General features: G+C 33.0%; 1 protein-coding gene across 2 annotated transcripts in view; it reads right to left on the reverse strand.

Annotated features, from left to right (window-relative positions):
- The window catches only part of LOC136832132 (zwei Ig domain protein zig-8-like), a 76,513-nt gene that overhangs the window by 19,766 nt on the left and 34,247 nt on the right, over nucleotides 1–22,500 (reverse strand). For both annotated transcript variants that reach the window (XM_067092794.1, XM_067092795.1), the window contains exon 2: nucleotides 837–1,015. In XM_067092794.1, coding sequence (XP_066948895.1) covers nucleotides 837–1,015 — 179 coding nt within the window. The remainder of the gene's footprint in view (nucleotides 1–836; nucleotides 1,016–22,500) is intronic.

The following is a 22,500-nucleotide window of genomic DNA, read 5'->3' on the forward strand; positions in this document are numbered from 1 at the left end:
ATACATATATATATATATATATATATATATATATATATATATATATATATATATATACATATATATATATATATACATATATATATATATATATATATATATATATATATAAACTGAGATAGTTTGAGTCCGGTGAACCTTGAACTCTTTTGGTTTCTTGAAATTCTTGATTTCTTTATATACTTGCATTGCAAGAATGTTCCTTACTAATTTGTATGGATCACAACAAAGAAATTCTGTTATCTCTTTTGAAAGAATTCGACTCTCTCTTTCTCTCTCTCTCTCTTTCTCTCTCTCTCTCTCTCTCTCTCTCTCTCTCTAATATGCTCAGTATTTATATAGGCATCTCTCTCTCTTTCTCTCTCTCTCTCTCTCTCTCTAATATGCTCAGTATTTATATAGGCATCCTCTCTCTCTCTCTCTCTCTCTCTCTCTCTCTCTCTCTCTCTCTCTCTCTCTCTCTCTCTCTTTAATTTGCTCAGTCTTTACAGAGGTATCTCTCTCCTTCTCTCTCTCTCACTATTTTGCTCAGTATTTTTTGTAGGTATCTCTCTCTCTCTCTCTCTCTCTCTCTCTCTCTCTCTCTCTCTCTCTCTCTCTCTCTCTCTCTCTCATTTTAGTTCAGTATTTCTATAGGTATCTTTGTCTGTGTGGTGTGTTCCGTTTCAAACTAAGCTAAGGTAGTTACATCTATTCCGTTTTATTCTCTGGCTGTCAACGGGTCTAAATACGACCACTAACCCCACCCCCTCCCATGAACGCCGTGTTATCGATATCGGACTTCTCACTGGCAAGCATGCAAGCATGAGTACCTGTGGCTCTATGTCTTTACTTACAGCTTTTTCGCCGAGGTTTGCGACCGAACACGGGAGGAATGCCGAGTCCTTGGCCCTGGCCACGACCCTCGATGGTGTGTCACGGTATGTCGGCTGAAGGGGAGTGAAAGGTGGTCTGTGGTCCGGCTCGCCTTTGGGCCACCCTGAGATCGACATCGGACCGTTGACTCTTGAAATATCTGGTGGGAAATAAGAGAAGACATATCCAGTTAGGCATTACCATGACGAATTTTGGAATATGCAAATTTTTGGATAAAATGAATACACAATATACTTTCATTTCAGATTTCTCCGGGGATGTAAATAATTTTTTAATCTCGGTGAACTGCGTCTGATAGATGAAGTTTTTATAAGGAGCTCTATCAGCATAAATATAAATATGGATATGTGTATATATATATATATATATATATATATATATATATATATATATATATATATATATTATAATATAATATATATGTATATATATACATATATATATATATATATATATATATATATATATATATACACACACACATATATAAAGTATATATATATATATATATATATATATATATATATATATATATATATATATATATATATATCTATATATATATATATATATATATATATATATATATATATATATGTATAAAATGTATGTATATATGCATAGTGTTGATGAGTGTGTGATTTATGTGTGTATATATATATATATATATATATATATATATATATATATATATATATGTGTGTGTGTGTGTGTGTGTGTGTGTGTGTGTGTGTGTAACTTTAATTTCATGGCAACCGGTTCATTATATTCCTGTTGAGCCACCCACTATCATGGGCAAAGGCTAACTGGTGATATATATATATATATATATATATATATATATATATATATATATATATATATATATGTATGTATGTATATACATATATAGATAGACATATGTGGGTGTCATTACAACAGTTCTGAAGCATATACTATATACACATACATTCCGCCCAAACCAGCAACAACTAGTATGAAAGTAATATCGTGCCATTATGCAATGCAAATATTTTTCAGCTTTTATTTCAGGCCTGGTAGACAAACTCGAGCAGAATGAAACATCTGGTCTCGATATGTTTTTCTGTCTTTTTTTTCTTTTCTTTTTTTGGTGCTTTCCGACCTTTGCATGAGCGCAGATTTTCATTCAGTAACTGGATACTTAGTAGGACTCCCTACCGCGTCCTTGACTGCAAGAGATTGGGAAAAGCTTTCAAGCTTATTACGGGATCTCTGGTTATCGTCAGCGTTGCCTGTCCCCCTACTCTCTCTCTCTCTCTCTCTCTCTCTCTCTCTCTCTCTCTCTCTCTCTCTCTCTCTCTCTCTCTCCTTTTGCAAATACAAAAGTGATACTTGCATTAGCAAGGAAACAAGTTTTATCAATTCCCTCAAAACCAACTAAATTCGATCCTATGTGGGCATTAAATAGTTGTGAATAGATAAAAAAAAAATATTATTACACAGAAGAAATGTATATCGAACACCATACAATTAAATTCCTTTAAAGCAAAAAACAAAAAAAAATTAATAATTAAATTCCAAAATTAAAAATAGACAAACGACAATTAACACACCTGTGAGAATGGACAGAGAGCTCTAAGCAATTACTTTGGTTTATGTATTTGCATTTCTCTGCAGCTATAAATACATTCATTGAATGCATTCCTCGGGGGAAAGATCAATAACTGTTTGGTAGATTACTTGATAAATGGCAGATCATCTACAAAGGAAGTGTTTATTATATATATTCACACTGCAGTCCAGATCTTACTCTTTAAGTTAAAGTTATTTTTGTACAATAAAGACAAATCCACGGTCACAAAACCTATTTTCAGACGGCAGTTAGCACGCATCTCTCTAGGAATAGTTTCCATTCTCAGCTTTTGCGGAAGCTAGTCTAAAATTTATCTGAACTTCTTTGTTGCAAATGTCCTTTCGAATGGCTTTCATGCGCTTGTGTAAGATTCGCTTGAGAGGCTTCTTCTCGCGAGTTAGTTCTACTTCATGAATTTCTCCATATCTGTATCTCCTCTATGTTTCTATACTCTCTATTCTCGACAACGATGAGGAGTAATTTCTAGCTTAAGTTTGCAGTTTTTCCCTCTTAGGTAAAAATTTTCTTAAGGCTTCAACCTATGCAATGGTAAAAAAAATCTATTTTCAAATACGATGAAATCTGTCAGTTAAGATGAAAGGTCTGCATTTTAAAAAGGGGATATTTTGATCTATAGATGTAAGGAGATCTTTGTGCTTTATAGGACTCTGGTTTTTCATGAAAGAAAAATCAGAAAAAAATTATGGATCCCCGAAGGTATGGATATGCATAGACACTCAATGGATAACATATTTCTTAATTTACATAATACTAAGCGAATTTTCTCTTGAATATACCTCTGCGTTCAGATGTGAAATAAGAGAAAACAACAACTTTTTCATCCAGGGAACCAAGCATAATTCAGAGAAATAAAAAATTTAAGGCAACAGGACGCGAATGAACTCTCTAATATCTCTTAGCATCTTGCCATCAGACATTGAGGAAAGTTCCAGATATGTTCCCTACATCGGTGTCGAAATGGAAGTCACACAGACACTTCAATTTCGCCCCCAACATTGGCAATCTGGTGCAATGTTTGGCGTCTGGAAGCTAAATGATGCCAGAAAACGTGCTCTTGAGACACAGCCTTTGGGTACAGCGGCATTTTCTCCGTCAGAATGGAGGAAAACAAAAAAGATCATCATCGACCAGTTGCCCTGGAAAGAGACGTCCGATCCGCGGAGCCGTTCGATATAAAAGAAAAAAAAAATGTGCGCGGATTTAATATCGGAACAGGACATGATGCGAACGGTAATTGTGATGTAAATTCATATAAATGTCGTGAAATGATTCATAACTATGCTGGAAATTTACTCAATTGCCGCCAGAAATCGAAGACGTAATGGGAGCGTTGTGACAGCCGGTTATTTTTGTGACACAGAACGGGCCCAGTAATTACATTCCCGGCTGCGCCATAACAAGCTAACTCCGGCGTTATGCCCGTAATTATTGTAATGATTAATACATTACGTTTCGCTTCAGCTTATAACAAATCTCATTTGCATTGTAATGTGCTGAATAAACTAAATAATTACGACTGTTATACAAGGAATTTAGGTCATACAAACAAATATTTTTCATATGTGCATACAGCTGCATTTATCTGCATGCACAACCACGGGGTATGCGTAATATATATATATATATATATATATATATATATATATATATATATATATATATATATATATATATATATATATATATATATATATATATATATATAATATATATATACGTCAATATAGTCCACAAGAGAAAAAGAGAATAGAACAATCTAATAGCTCGATAATAATTTCGCCTTCCACCATTCCTCTTCAAGAGCTTTACTACAACTAAACAGAATAAGTACGTTCATAGAAATCACAGACATTGTTTCTCACCTGAAAAAAAATCAAAGAACAGTTGTCAAAGTTAAAATTAGGTTGTTTAGATCATACAAGAATGGTCAAGAATTAGCGATTCAGAAAAGTTAAAAGAGAGAACTATTCAACGGTTTGGTGATAGGTCATTTAAAACCTTTCTCTGAATTTGTACTGTTGTGAAACAAGGTGAAGGAATAAAGGGACTAATTTATTTATCCCCTGACTAATATTAAAGTTTTTTGATTGCTAAAACTTATGCAATCCATTTCTAACAAATTTCTTGTCATGATATCTTTTTCTTTGAATAATATTTCTGTTTTGTTCCAAAGAACAGGACAGCCGCATTTTTTAACATGTAAAGTAACAGCTTGGAGAATTGTTTCTTGCACAATATCGATGTTCGGAAATTCTCTTCTCAATATCTTTTCCGGTTTGTCCCAGGTAGAATTTGCCACATTCACAAGGTATTTTGTAAACCACACCTTCTTGTTTGGGGCTGTTGCAAATGACTGTCTTTCCTATTGTGTTGAATATTCTTAAAGGATGAACAACATCACTGAATGAAGGGTGGAAAGGGAGAACCAAAGTATTACTCATATCATATTCCTTTTTGGATTTTGTTCTATAATATGTTTGTTTAGCTACGAATAAACATTCCTCTGTTTCCCTGACTGAAAAGTGGTTTTTTATGTCAGTTCTGGTAATATTGCTAACCTCTTCGTCCAAATACTGAGGGGCTAACTAGTCTAAGTGCTCTGAGAAAATGAGATCTCAAAGCCATGTACTTAACATTACGTTTATAAGTCGATTTTGCATTGATCATTGAGTTGTTATTTGTAGGTTTTCTGTGAATTTTGAATTTCAGGCCACTGTCTGTTCTTATTACATTAGTATCCAAGAAGTTTATGGAGTTATTTGTTTCTTTCTCCATGGTGAAATTTATTGATGGTACTAAGGAATTAAGATCTGACAGAAATTTATCAATGTTGTGGCTTACACTCGAAACTGTAAAAGTGCCATCTACTTATCTATCCAAGTAAACATCATCTGGCAATATGCTATTGGCAATTCGAGTTTCATGGAATTCTATGTATAAGTTTGACAGCACTAGAGACAAACAGTTGCCCATTTCCATTCCAAATTTCTGCTTATAATAGCTGTTATTAAAACAAAACGTATCTATTACACTAAGTCTAATTAATTTTAAAATGTCTGGAACAGGCATGGAAAAACATATTTATTTAGTTCCCTATTTAAAAATTCAAGCAACTCTAAAACTGGTACACAAGTGAATAAATTTTGTACATCAAAAATAAAGGAGCCCATAGAAACGCCAAATTGTGAAAAATAAAGGCTATATTTCAAATACCAAACTGTCTCTCTCCTCAGGCAAATTCTGTTTTAACAGAAAATATTTCATATATATATATATATATATATATATATATATATATATATATATATATATATATATATATATATATATATATATATATATATATATATATATATATACCCAATATGGGTGACTCTCCTCCCTTTAAAATATGAGAAAGCAACACATTCTTTTAATATTACTTTATATAAAAAAAAAACTTGAGAGGCCAATTCTAACTCTGGGTCGTAAAAAAATTACAGGGCCATAACTAGAGAGCTATTTTCCCTACTCACTTAAGTAGGACCTAAGTAGGACCTAACTTCACGAAACTGGTGCTCAAGGTGTTTATGCCCTAATAGGATATAGGATCTCAACTTCTTTTACTGAGGCGTAATTCCGCCTTCATGGCGATACGAAGGCAAACGGCTGTTGGGTTGCGAAGTTTGACGAAGGGTGTTTTTGTCTTAGGGTCGAAATTAGTCTTGGTAATGAAGGCAGATCAGGTCGTATAAGCTGTCGTGATTCGTAAAAGAAAACTGAAGTCCTTCGTCTGAACAGGTCCTTGAAAACCGTCCGTACCGTTTCCAGTATTTATGTATAATATATATATATATATATATATATATATATATATATATATATATATATATATATATATATATATATATACATATATATATATACATATATATATATATATATATATATATATATATATATATATATAATATATATATATATATATATATATATATATATATATATATTATTATATTATTATATATATATAATAATAATAATAATTTTAGACACACACATATATACATATATATATATAATATATATATATATATATATATATATATATATATATTTATATATATATGTATATATGTGTGTGTGTGTCTAAATTATTATTATTATTATTATTATTATTATTATTATTATTATTATTATTATTATTATTATTATTATCATTATTATTATACAGAATTTAAGGTACGTGTTCATAAAGCAAATTATAAGAAAAATTAAACAAATACTAGGAAAATCTTTAGTAATCTGAACTTTTGATAGCTATAATTCTTCAGATAAGACGAAAACAAATAAAATTCTAAAAAAATGTTAGGATAGGTCACAAAAATCCATAAAATGAAATTTTGAAAGCTATGCTTCTGTTTAATGGAAAACTTAGACCGCTCATAAGAGGAATTTTCAATATATTAGAATAAAATGATATGAGAGGTCAAAAATGTTCATGAACAAAACTTTTGGATGCTGGAATTCTAAAAAATAAAAAAAGTAAATTACTGCTGTTTATATCATAAATGTTTGAAATATGAACACATTACATAGGTTCAGAATATTTATCAGAAAAAATTTTTGAAGGTAAGAATTCCATAAGAAAAATTCTTGCTTTTTAATACAAGTTTTTAAAAAATGGAAAAAAAAGTGCAATGATGAGTTCAAAATATATACTAGAAAAGTTCTGAAAGATAAAATTCATAGTAAAGCAAACCAGCTTCTGGGCAGGAGAGACAAAATAGATCCCTCCTTGAAGAGGGACCATCCAAAGTTCTGAAGAAAGATATTCATGGCGGAATTTCGCAAACATATGCATCATTTCCTGTCTAACCAGAGTCATTAGGGATTCCCCCCTAAGAGGAGAAATATTCCCACAAACATAAAATCTCCAAACTTTTGCGAGTTCATCATCTCGTTGCTTGTTTCGTAGAAACTTCCTGCATATTTCAGTCAACTTCGCCTTTTCTACTTTCCTCATCTTCCCTCCCTCCCACATCTCCTCCCTCCCTCCCACCTCCCCTCCCCTCCCCCCGACACGCATCGTCTCGCCAAAAGATGAGCAAATAGATAAGTAATAAATAAATATTTTGCTTACCAATATATTGCATCTATTTCTGATGAAAATGAGCTTAAGAAAACAACGCAGATATGTTCTTCTATGCCCACAGAATTTTTTAAGTGTGAGATAACTTTTTTTCTTTTAGTTAGTTGGCGATTCTGCTTGCCTTATGCCAGCACAGACTCTTGTTCCTAGAGCAGCCTGTATTGATTACTCTCTTTGTCTTGTGTATGACGAAGCAACCGAGACTGGCATCGGGCCGAAACAAAATTCGATGCCTGTGAATGGATTTTTCTTCCCGTATGTTAAAAAAAATACAGTTGACTGATACAGGGAACATGAAAGATGGTAGAACCTTCAAATGCTGGAGATGTATAATAAGGACTGGTCAGACTGGCTGACACTCGAGATGGCGACTTTCTTTCACTCAGCATTTGTAGGATTATAAAGTATGTTGTAAACAAGAAGGACGTGATAAAAAAAAATGGTTAAGAAGTCCTTCACAACAAAGGTCATAGTAACATCTGGAGAAAAGTAATTTATACTATATATATATATATATATATATATATATATATATATATATATATATATATATATATATATATATATATATTGTACATACTGAATATTATAAATTGTCTTTAGTACTTTCTTACTTTCTATATGCACGACCTCTGTTGATTGCTTTCTTCACTTTTTGATCCTTCCTAGTCCAGAGCAAAGTCTCTTTTCCCATTATTCCTCCTTTATGTTCTTAATTTTGTTTACTTGGGTACTTCAAACGTCTTGTTAAGTTAGGTGTATTCTTCCTGTATTGAAGACAGTGTTTGTAGCTCTTTCTCCTTTTACTAAGTGCATTTTGTTATTTAGATATTACATTTAATTGTGTTGAATTATTGAACTATTTGCTATATGTTTAATGATTCTAGTGAAGTGTTTTGTTGAAGCAATTTTGTTCACGTATAAGTGTTAAATAATTAGTGTTAATTTGTATGATTAGTAATTAATAATTATAATAAGAGATTGCTGAGTTTCGTTCACCCGACCATGGTTTCGCACAGATTGGATTTTATTTTGGTGGAATATTATTTTTTTTTATGTTTCCTACTGAGTGTTAGCTAAGGCCATCTATAAGCTAAAGTATTTACCACTAAATACGAGGACATTCAGCTTAGGCATGTCATAATATATATATATATATATATATATATATATATATATATATATATATATATATATATATATATATATATATATATATATATATATATATATATATATATATATATATATATATATATATATATATATATATGTGTGTGTGTGTGTGTGTATATCAATACGCAATTACAGTGGAACAGAAATAAATTTCTGACTCACATCTGGATCAAACCCAGGTCTTTCAATTGAAAGACCAGAGCGCTGCCAACCAGGCCACACAAGTCATGAAAGAAATCGGAACCTGAGCGCAACTGTACCCAAGGAATTACCTGGGAAAGCTAACTGCTTCCATACCAGCGTGTTTTCCCAACTTCCCCCAATGGACAGCATTTCATTCGAATTATCCTTTCTGAGTGAATATGATAGAAATAATCAACACACAATTACGTGTGGAACAGAAATAAATTTCTGACTCACATTAGGATCGAACCCAGGTCTTTCAAATGAAAGACCAGAGCGCTGCCAACCGGGCCACACAAGTCATAAAAGAAGTTGGAACCTGATTACAACTGTACCCAAGGAATTCACTCAGAAAGGATAATTCCAATGAAGTGCTGTCAATTGGGGCACTGTTGAGTCGGGAAGTTGGGGAAAACATGCTGGTATGTAAGCAGTTAGCCTGCCCAGGTAATTCCTTGGGTACAGTTGCACTCAGGTTCCACCTTCTTTTATGACTTGTGTGGCCTGGTTGGCTGAGCTCTGATCTTTCATTTGAAAGACCTGGGTTCTGATCCTGATGAGTAAAAATTTATATATATATATATATATATATATATATATATATATATATATATATATATATATGTGTGTGTGTGTGTGTGTGTGTGTGAGTGTGTGTGTTTTATTTTTTTTCTCTGGAGCCATGTTGAAAAAATAAATAACGTATTTGATTTTTCAATTAACTTACAATTTCTAAAATCAACATTAGTAATTACTTCTTTTTGGAAGATAAACGTGAAAACAACCTGTCATTCCTTTCGTGTTTTTATCGAAAAAGCTAATTAAGAAAGTAATCTGTTTTTCATTACCAAAAAGCAACCCACAACCCTTTGGATGTCAAACTTAAGGATTCGCCACATTAAAAAGAATTAGTGGTCTATTGATCTTTTTCAGTCGATGTTTCAAAGTTCTTTGGTCAAAGAGAAGTTTCAATTATGCCATGCGTAAGACTTGGATTTTCAATTGACTTTAGACGCCAGTCACTCTCTCTCTCTCTCTCTCTCTCTCTCTCTCTCTCTCTCTCTCTCTCTCTCTCTCTCTCTCTCAAGTAGCTAACGTGGAAGGGAAGATCGGTACACTAAAACACATCTTTTTCAACTCACATGTCTGATCAAATTTTAAAAAATATTTCCTTCTCGCCCTCTTCAGATAAGCAAGATAGTCTAAAGCACGAAGGAAGCAGAAATAATCTAGATAATTTCCTTACCGCGTCAAAGAGGTATAAAATAGAGAAGGGATACTTTTCTGAGCAACAGAAACGTTCATCATTTCGTCAAGCCTCCATGTCAACCTACGCCATATAAATGTGTCATTCGATTCCATTTCATGCTGGAGAATATCTTTTTTCCGATAAACATTTATTTGTTTGTATAGCGTGAAGGAGGAATTTCGTGTCTCCTGGTAGACTTTTTGTTTGTTATTCTTTATTTATTTCTCGTTGGGAAGTAGATGGAATATAGATGTGTGCGTGTGTGTGTGTTTGTGTAGATGTGTGTATGCGTGTTTATATAAGTATATATATGTATATATATATATATATACACACACACACACACACACATATATATATATATATATATATATATATATATATATATATATATGTGTGTGTGTGTGTGTGTGTGTGTGTGTGTACAAGAATGCCAGAATAATAATTAGTATCAGAAAACGAACAGAAAAGTAAAGAGAGATAGAGGGTTTCTCTCTCTCTCTCTTTCTCTCCAATTTAAGAATATTTGACACTCCTCTTTCTCTTCTATAATTACAATGACAGACAGACAGACGTACAGAAAGGGGGAGGGGGTGGGGGGAGAGCGAGAAGGAAACGTCGCTAATGATGTAACGAGTCATCGTAGCAGTGCAGTCGACAATTATATTCCATGAAAAAAATGATAATTACCGCCATCATCATTACCATAATGAGGCTATCTTTTCTTATTTAGAGCTACAGTAGAGCATTAAGCCTAAAGGTATGTCCAGCTTAGAAAAATAAGGTATGAAATCATTCTTTTAGCTCTCTGTGAAAGAAAACTACAGTGCCGGCTTCGTCCGTTCGTCCGCACTTTTTTTGTCTGCAATCAGATCTTAAAAACCACTGGGGCTAGAGGGCTGAAAATTGGTACGTTGATCATCCACCCTCCAATCAGCAAACATACCAAATTACATCCCTCTAGTCTCCGTAGTTTTTATTTTATTGAAGGTTGAAGTTAGCCAAAATCGTGCGTCTGGCAAAGATATAGGACATGCCACCACCGGCCCGTGGTTAAAGTTTCGTGGGCCGCGGCTCATACAGCATTATACCGAAACCACCGAAAGATAGATTTATTTTCGGTGGCCTTGAATATACGCTGTACAGAAAACTCAACTGCGCCGAAGAAACCTCGACGCATTTTTCAAACGCTGAAGTTTTCCCTCATCTGGTAAATCTTGTTTACTTATTTACTTCAGTATTTGTTTGCTTTCATGTAATTATTATTAGTTAATCAGTATCACAGCCGAACAAAGAAAATATACTAAAGATTATTTGAACTTTCATCAATTTTATTTCATGTTTCGTTATTCCTTTTTTTTGTCTTAAAGATCAATCATAACTAATTTATCGAAAGGAATTAATTTTCCTTTTCAGCCAAAATAACGGATACAGAGGAGAGAGAGAGAGAGAGAGAGAGAGAGAGAGAGAGAGAGACTCACATCGCTAATGATGCAACAAGTCATAGTCGTTGTGCCGTAGTTAATTTGGCTAATAATTAGCTTCCATGAAAATAATGATTATTACCGCCATCATCATTACCGTAATGAGGCTGCCTTCTCCTATTTAGAGGCACAGTCGAGCATTTGGCCTAAAGACATGTCTGGCTCAGAAAAAAAAAGTAAGGAATTCTTTCCTTTAGATGATTAGGTCTTTATTTGTTTTATTGTAGTTATTAGATCATTAATATTACGGCTGAGCAGAGAAAAATATACTAATGACTATGTATACCTTTATCGGTTGGATTTTATCTGCTATCATTCCTTTTTATTTGTTCTAGAAACATGATATATAAGAATATTTTTCTGGTTTATTTGCCACAAAAGGGAGCATTTTAGCATGTCAGCCAATAGGAGAGGGATAGAGTTATATATAAGTAATATTATATTTATTCTTTATGCTTAGACAAATGTTTTGCGCGGGTATAAATTCATCAAAAGCCAGGCTTATATTATGTTTTAATTGTTTCAATGGTCAATGCACTTGTGACTCCATTGTAGTTATAAAAGTCAAATCGTTAAATTAGAGGTAGGAAATTATGTTCATTACTTTACATTAATCTATATATATAAAAAAGGATGTATGTGCGTGTGCATATGCCAAAATAACTGAAACGCATTGAGCAATTTCAACCAAACTTGGTATACAGTACATATGACTTACTATCTAGAAATCAGCAATGTGGGGGTAAGGCATCACGAGAGAGAGAGAGAGAGAGAGAGAGAGAGAGAGAGAGAGAGAGAGAGAGAGAGAGAGAGAGAGAGAGAAAGTTTATAGGCTGTCATTCAGAGTTATGCCAGGCAGTGCCGGGTTGGTCAGCTAGTAAAATTAATAATAGTTAGTACAACGCGTGGATTTATATGAACGATACTTAAATTCTTAATTTGCTCTTCTCTTTGACCTTGCACAACTAGGAAAGTTTCAAAGGAAAGAAAATATCCCATTTTGGACACCCAAAAGGGCCATAATGAGGGAACGAAACTTCTGTACTGTCACCTGTGCCACTACAGGAACTTCAAACTTCCCGCCTCTGCACACATTCGGAGTTCTAATCGAAATAGGCTGGGATATTTCCAGCTAAACTGAAGTCTAATCTTTTTCAAAAATTTTACGGTATAAAAAACAGCCTGGTAAAGATCAGGTCAATGCTAATGTTCTATAGTAACTATTATTATTATTATTATTATTATTATTATTATTATTATTATTATTATTATTATTATTATTATTATTATTAATATTCATATGGGGCCTACATACGTAAAGAGTAAGTCAAAATCACAAGTGATTTTCTATGAAATTTAACAAAAGAAAAAACCATTCATGTGTCAGAAGGGTAAAACCAAGTGACAGAGTGCCAAGTATTTGTTATCATTATTGTCACTCGTAATCTATTCACATCTACAAAGAATTCCAAAATTACAATTAACCAACCATCAAAGTATCCTCAGAGCAAAACAATCATTGCCAAAAAGCGAAAAAAAAGATGGAAAAAAATTAAAAAGTAAACAATTAACAGCGCAGTCACACCCCACTTATCTTAAAAAGAATTCGGTTCACATGACCCCAAAGAATTTTGACAATACAGTCAATCCGTGACCTGGATTCGTTCCCGCTCGGTCATTAGGCTTTTCCCCGGCCTTCCGTGGCTAGCATGAAAGGTAAGGTCGGATGACGTGTGTGTCAGCGAGCACGAAACCTTTCTTTTCGGTATTATTCATATTTTATTTATTTATTTTAGCTTTTTTTTTTTTGGTGGAGGTGGAGGCAGGCTTCCCAACTTCCTTGACGATCCATTGGTTACGATTGTTTTGTCTCGATAAAATAGGATATAAAATTAAAATGGTGTCTAACTCTCTGTTTTCTCATGTATATATTCTCCTTGATTATTAGTGTTAGGAGTAGCAGTATTATAACATTGTATACATACACAAACACACACACACACACACACACACACACACACACACATATATATATATATATATATATATATATATATATATATATATATATATATATATATATATATATTGCATATATACTTATATATATAAATATATATATATGTATATAAATATATATATAAACATACAGTATATACAACACACACACACATATATATATATATATATATATATATATATATATATATATATATATATATATATATATATATATATATAAAGTATGGAATCTAATTTGAGAGACTGGGGTTCTATCTCGACGTCAGTTAAACACGTGTTCTTGTCTTCATTACTGAAATATATATATATATATATATATATATATATATATATATATATATATATATATATATATATATATATATATATATATATATATGAACGTGAGAAAGAAGTTTCGTGTCATCACACTTCCTGGTCAGTCTGTGATTACCTCGACTGAACTCAGCTATGCAACGAGAAAAAAAATGATAAAACATTCCATTTTTCTTCACCATTTCATTACCAACGGAATGAAAATGAAAAAAAGAAACATAAGAGAAAATGAAGGTAAAAAGAGAAAGGATCTAATCCCAGGACCTGGAATGACTTAGGAAAGATCTAAAGGAAGTGGAATCTAATCCTTTTCCGGGTCAGTCCTATCGATTAGGTCCTGGAACGCGATTCCCGGGAATCCTTACCCAGGGCCATCTACTGCCTTTACCTGTCGGTCAATAGCAATGGGTCGATTACCTTCAATGCGATTGGCAAGCGGGGTAAATGAGCCTAACACACTAATAATTATGATAATAAAAGAAATAGTTACAACAACAGCAATAATAATAATAATAATAATAATAATAATAATAATAATAATAATAATAATAATAATAATTAATATGTAACGAAATAAGAGTCTAGCATGTTCTCGACAGCTTCCATTATTATTTCTATCATTATTGCTATCACCGTCATTGTCATTGTAGTTAATCTTAACATTGCTCAAATCAATTATTATTATTTTAGTTTTCTTTATCTTTATCATCATTAACATTTCTGTTATAATTCATCATATTAATCAATATGAGGCTTTTTATATCCACGCCATAAAAACCGTACGCAAGAAACGGCCAAGTCCCCACCCGAGGGACGTTACGTACCATCCCGAAGCTCTGACCAAGAAACCTTCATTTTGCATGCTTTCATTGCGGTTAATGGTCTGATGAACCCGGGTTGGATGATGGCTAATCCGAAGGTATAGTTTATTACACGTAGACCGCCCTTGGATACGCATTGCTTTTCATTACTGTGATTATGGCTTTCAAAAAATGAATTTATGAATAAACAAAATTCATTCGATTAGAGACTGTACATTGCTTCCTTTAGGGAAGGAAGATTATGGAGTTTAAATGGAAACTATAAAGAATGAATTGGAAAATGAGTAGTGTTCAAAAGTAGCAAGGGAACCCCTGGGTAGGGTTAATTTAATTTCCTTTCATGATTGTAAATACAATTATCATAGTCACCCCTAAATATACGCGTAATTTACATCTTCTTTCACAAGTTGTAAAAAATGTATTGTGATCATATTAAATCTGCTCTGGACATCACTTTGTGCAGTGTCCGGCGTATGAAAGGTTGAATTCTTTCTTTACATTTTTATATTTCTATGTGGTATCCATCGGGAATATATAATTTCTCCAATGTAATTCTCATTAAAAAAAATAGTCTGTGAATATTCGTGAAGCCGTTCTAGGACAAATTACCACAAACTTAATGCTTGGAAAAGAAAGCAGTAATACATTAACATACGATTCAAATAACCTCACATCAGGTCATTATAAAATCAATATCGTGCATTATTCTGGGAGAAGTTATGTGCAAAATATATGACCCATTATTTTTCTTTTCCTTTGAAGGCCTGTTGAAAGCCTTTAGTACGGATCACGGGAGCTTGTGTGCCAAAGGCATTAATATCCTTCTCAAACTTTAAAAAATAAATAAATAAATTTTCACATGAAGAGGCAAGGGTTCAACTGTAAATGCTCGTCAGGCAAAATCATTTTCTTTTAACGAGAAATACGAAGGTTGCCATAAAATACTTTTGCAGCATTCCCAACTGACAGTCATAAAAATTAAATGATGGAAATAAAAGGGCAACAGAAGCACTGTCTCAGGAAATGAAATGTAGTATTGGATTAGTCAACAAGTACTTCCGACAGGAAAAACAAATGTTGAAATGTCGCAGTTTGTAAAACAACAACATACTGAGATGAGAGCTCTCACGAAAGAATACTGCAAACAACAAACTGAATTTTGCTTGATGAAGCTTCACTTGACAAAGCATACAAAAACTAAACAAATAAAACAGGACAGATACAGAATGGTCTGCAAATAAAAAGAAAACGTTACGAAAAAAGGTCAGATAGATACCGAATTTTTGCAAATACAAAAATCCTCGTTGCAATAGCGAGGGGGTGATACTGGTCATGATGTCAACACAAAAACCTTCGTTAAAATGACAGATATTGAATTTCTGGTGAACATAACCGTCGTCAAAAAAAAGAACAGTGAACGACCCTTCTGGCATGTATGAAAGACCCAGTTGAGTAACAACCGGAAGCCTAGTTAAATAAACTTTCCTACTGAAAAGAATAATTTCTATATGACGCTCTTTCAGTTTTTCAGACAAATTAAGGTGATTTGTGTTGGAGGAAGACTGTTAACCGAGACCTTAAAAATTAAATCATTCTGATCATTGTCAACTAATTATTATGTATAATCCACACTGCACAAGGTGGCTGTCCCTTCCCATATTTTGCCCACCATGTTCATTGTTTTTGTTGCTATCTGTTGCTACAATCGCTTATCATTTTTCACTCTTGACAATTAACAGTTGCAGCGAGTGAGAACATTAGATTCCCATAGGCTATTTCAGCCCAGCAACCAATTCTAGGAAAGACGGATCTAAATCTGATAGATTTTGTAAACACGAGCTGAAATTCTGGTCTTCCTTTTAGAAGCAGTGGATTGAGCGTTGGCCTCATTCCCCTTAGACGTGTTGTTTTGAAACTGACTATGAAAGGAAAGCCCCGTTATTCTTTCCATTTTAGAATTTCAAGGCTTTCAGTGGAAAGCCAATCCAAAAGTATTGTTCAATCGAGGGTCGAGATTCTATGTGTTTCGGCCCATAGAGTGAAATATTTAATATAACCTTAACATAGTGCAAGTATGTTCACTGAAGCCGTGGTATAAATTTATGTAAATTCAATGGATATTTTTAAAACTGAGTTTGAATACATTCTTATCATTATTGTTAGTTCAATGGGTTTAGCTTTAACCTCATTCCTCCTCTGGAAGTGGGTTCCTATTTTACCAGGGGAGGATCGCAATCTGATATATATATATATATATATATATATATATATATATATATATATATACACACGCATATATATATATATATATAAAGGCAAATGCCACGGAGGAAAAATGAAACAATGGAGTGGTTGCAAGGCCTTTCGACACGTGGTCCTGTAAAGGACCGTGTGTCGAAAGGCCTAACAACCACCCATTGTTTCATTTTCTTTCGTGGCATTTGCCTTTATTTATACATTCATCGCGTTTTATATCTCCGTGAATCAGCTATACACACACATATATATGTATGTGTGTGTGTGTATATATATATATATATATATATATATATATATATATATATATATATATATATGTGTGTGTGTGTGTGTGTGTGTGTGTGCACGTATGTATATGTGTGTTTATGCGTGTGTGCGTGTAAATGCGTGTGTGCATTTTAGAGATGTGCTCACGTTTGAGCACGTGCGTAGAAGTAACAATAAAACGATGGTGCTGACGTAGGTACTACAGATTGACAAACAACCCATAGACAGAAATAATGAATAAGTATCAGTCAGACGCAACAAAATGAAAGCCCTCAAACTAAAAGCTCTCCAACAATGATCCGGAAATGGTCCACAAAACCAACAGGGAAAGAATTGGTTGAATAGCGAATAAAACGCAAACAAAGAACAATGGTTTCCAGAGCTGGAAACTAACACGTGTTAACGGTGCTCGTTGTTGGAGAAAAACCAACGGCGGATAAACATGAATTCGAATTGTTCGGCCACGCATAGGTCTTTCGAACTAACGCATGACGAGAGAGAGAGAGAGAGAGAGAGAGAGAGAGAGAGAGAGAGAGAGAGAGAGAGAAAGTAATATATATATATATATATATATATATATATATATATATATATATATATATATATATATATATATATATATATATATATATATATATATATATATATATATATATATATATATACTTATACAAATAAATATATATATATACATATATATATATGACAGTAATATATTTTCTGTTAAAACAGAAATCCATCTAATAAAAGGAGCACATAAAAACACCAGAAGGGTGGAGAGTTACAGCTATATTTCGGAGACACTGTCTGTCTCCCTCAACAGGCAGGTTGAGGGAGACAGACAGTGTCTCCGAAGTATAGCTGTAACTTTCTACCCTTTTGTGTTTTTTTATGGCTCTATATATATATATATATATATATATATATATATATATATATATATATATATATATATATATATATATATATATATATTTATATATATGTGTGTGTGTGTGTGTGCGTGTATGTATAAAGTGAATCACGAAAAAATGAAGCGTGATGAATATACAAATAAAGACAAAATCCATGAAGGAAAGAGAAACAATGGAGAGCTGCGAGGGCTTTCGACTGTCGTCCTTTACTTAGCAGACTGAACAAATATAAAAATAAGTTTACAAAGAAAGCTCATATAAATGACAGATGGGGATTACAAAGGTACATTTTTTTCCTTATTAATCCCCAGCTGTCATTTATATAAACTTTCTTTGTAAACTTATTTTTATATTTGTTAGTCTGCTAAGTAAAGACGACAGTCGAAAGGCCTCGCACTCCATTGTTTCTCTTTCCTTCATAGATTTTGTCTTTATATATATATATATATATATATATATATATATATATATATATATATATATATATATATATATATATATATATATATATATATAGTTAAATAGATCGACACAGATAGAGGACATATTTATTATTAGGAAATATATTAACAGGAATGTTTTTCTAAATAATTGCTCTATCAAGCAAGAGAGAGAGAAAGTAAACTTCTTAGCGTTATTTCAATAAGAATTTGATAAATCTCCTTACAAATTCTCCTTCCAATGAAAACACGAAAGCAAAAAAAAAAAAAAAGTTTGAGTTTTCATTTGCATCTCAAGGATTCACAGTCCTGCACATTGCGAAATAAAAACCCACAAAGTGGGCGCATCACCAGAACTTTTTCTGCCACTTTCAGGCTTCTGGCTGCCAAACTTTACACCATTTAGCCAATATTGGCGGCAAAATTGAAGGCTCTCCGTTTGGCTGGTGTGTGGCAGCTGACAACACACACACACGTACGCGAGTAACTTCCATTCTGCATCAGTATGGACAATTTATTGGTTTCTTGGTTTCCGGTTGGGAGGAATGCCGCTGAAAGATGACAGCCAAAGAAGAACGGTTTCCTGTTTTATTATTTACGATTTCATAGTAAATAGGAATTAATCCGTACACACACACACTCTATATATATATATATATATATATATATATGTGTGTGTGTGTGTGTGTGTGTGTGTATGTATTTGTGTCATATGTTTTTGAATACGTTACATATATACATACATACATACATACATACATACATACATATATATATATATATATATATATATATATATATATATATATATATATATATATATATATATATATATATATATATATATATATATATATATAAGCAAATCCACAGGATTCAAGCTTATACACTGAAGTCACGTGCATCTACTGTGATTTTTAAGCATATATATATATATATATATATATATATATATATATATATATATATATATATATATATATATATATGAAAAAGCTAATAGGTCACAGATATTTTATGAATTACAATACACAGTAGATGTTTGAGTAATAAGTGTGGCTGGAGGCACTGGGAAGAACCTTGAGAGAATGTTCAGCTGTTGTCTGGCCCGCATCCTGATTAGTAGAACTGTATACGTGTCAGGTGTGTCAGATATTTTTGAGACGTATGAACATCCCTGCCTAGCGACAAGACTTTGTGAGTTCGTTCGCTGGAAATGTCCAGGTTCCGGTGAATTCATTCAGATGTGTTTTTTTTTTTTTAGTAGGAACCCCAGGGTGTGAAGGGATTAGGTATCAAACAAATTGTCATTCGAAGATCAACACCGAATATTGTTAGAAGTCTTCGGTGAAGACTATGGTTCGAGACCTGCCGATTAAGACTGTGAACATTACTATTTGGAGGTAGGAAACATTTTAGATATCCCAATCTGTAGATTGTTCTTTTCATTTAACATATATATCTATTACATTGTGTGTACTTATAAGTAACATGGGAGGAATCCCCATATCTTTATTTTTATGCATTTGTTGAATAAGGGTTTTATTTGACGTCTTCAGATGTTTATCTGAGGAAGAGGTTAAGATGTACTCATTGGGAATGTACTGGATTTTGACTTATTTTGACCTAGTGTGGGGAAAGTATCTAGGGAGAATAATTAGTTGAATATGAAGGACAGTAATATGTTTGATCCTTTGGTGACCATTAGTATTCCATTTCATTTCACCTCTTGTTTCTTGCAATCCAGTTATGTTAGATTTTTGTCAAATAAATTATTTTGGGTAACACTTGTTTCGCTGTAGACCTGAGAGCGAGAGAGAAAAGGAGAGAGAGAGAGAGAGAGAATGCGTGTGTGTATGTACGAAAGTACGTTGCCAGTAGCCTTTTTGATGAGCTCACTATCAAGATACCAATAGATGAGACTTCTCGACTTTTTTTGTTAAAGGTAAGCAATGAGATTTACTCTTGATTGTGTAACATATATATGTATATAATACATACATATATATATGTGTGTGTGTGTATAAGTATAAAAAGTAATATATTACTTGAATGAAACATTTAAGGATCACATGCTACAGTAAACGAGTGGGCCTGATTCAGGGAAAATAATGAATACATTTTAACCCATAAAATTTTTAATTACCTTCCCATGGAAAGAATCTTGCCCAGAATGTTACGTTTTAAGATCTCTCTCTCTCTCTCTCTCTCTCTCTCTCTCTCTCTCTCTCTCTCTCTCTCTCTCTCTCTCTCTCTCTCTCTCTCTCTGTATGTATATATATACAGTATATATATATATATATATATATATATATATATATATATATATATATATATATATATATATATATATATATATATATATGTATATATATATATATATATATATATATATATATATATATATATTTATTTATTTATATATATATATATACATACTTACATATATGTATGTATATATATACATACATACATACACAGGAGTACAGGAGCAGCAAGATCAATATAAACCTCGGCAGGGACATCTTCTATACTACGCTTACTCCTCTCCTTTTCTTGTTTTTAATTTCTAGTCACTCTTTTATCTTGGTTCGGGTAGGTCAAGTTCTGTCAAGTAGCGCAAGATGTTTGTTAACTGACATCTCTCCTTAAGTGATGACAAACCTTTATTTTAAATGGATATAGATATATAAAGAGCAGAGAGAGAGAGAGAGAGAGAGAGAGAGAGACTATGCTTCAACAAAGGATAATGTGGTTGATTCTCTATCTCTCTCCGTCATGCATATTGGAGAGAGAGAGAGAGAGAGAGAGAGAGACTATGCTTCAACAATGCAAAATGTGGTTGACTCTCTCTCTCTCTCTCTCTCTCTCTCTCTCTCTCTCTCTCTCTCTCTCTCTCTCTCTCATGCATATTGACGAGAGAGAGAGAGAGAGAGAGAGAGAGAGAGAGACTATGCTTCAGCAAAGGATAATGTGGTTGACTCTATCTCTCTCTGTCGTGCATATTGGAGAGAGAGAGAGAGAGAGAGAGAGAGAGAGAGAGAGAGAGAGAGAGAGAGAGAGAGAGAGAGACTATGTTTCAACAATGCAAAATGTGGTTGACTCTCTCTCTCTCTATCTCTCTCTTGCATATTGGCGAGAGAGAGAGAGAGAGAGAGAGAGAGAGAGAGAGAGAGAGAGAGAGAGAGAGGTTATATTCGAACAAAGCAAAATGTGATTTACTCCCTCTCTGTTTCATGCATATCAGTTATTCATAACCCTCTTCACAATTTGATGACTCCTACCCTCTGTGTAATTTCGCAACGACCCCGCACAGGAATAAATTACCGCAAAACATCGATCAAAAGTTAAAACACCAATAAACTCATCCTCTTGAGGTTGCACCCCATGCCTTGCCCATATACAAGAACAAAAAGTACCCATAAGATCAATAAAGAAAGTTGAAACGAGATGGAACGAACGAAAATTTCTGAGAAATAACCACTGCGAACGTTGATAAAAAATCATGCCCGAAGCAATATCAACAAAATGTTTGCTCGTATCTCGTCACTTTTACAGCGTGTAACGAACGGAATGATTTTTTTTTTTTTTTTTAGTGGGAAAAGTAATACAGAACTTTGCCCATCATTCCTAAGGCAGAGATGAGGAATGAATTTCGATGACTTTAGGGTCAGACGAGGTGGCGAATCTGGAAGCGAAGTTTCGGAGTCGGGATTCATAACTGTTTCTGCTTGATATTAAATATTAC

The sequence above is a fragment of the Macrobrachium rosenbergii genome, chromosome 49, assembly GCF_040412425.1.
Source record: "Macrobrachium rosenbergii isolate ZJJX-2024 chromosome 49, ASM4041242v1, whole genome shotgun sequence".
NCBI classification, from domain to species: Eukaryota; Metazoa; Arthropoda; class Malacostraca; order Decapoda; family Palaemonidae; genus Macrobrachium; species Macrobrachium rosenbergii.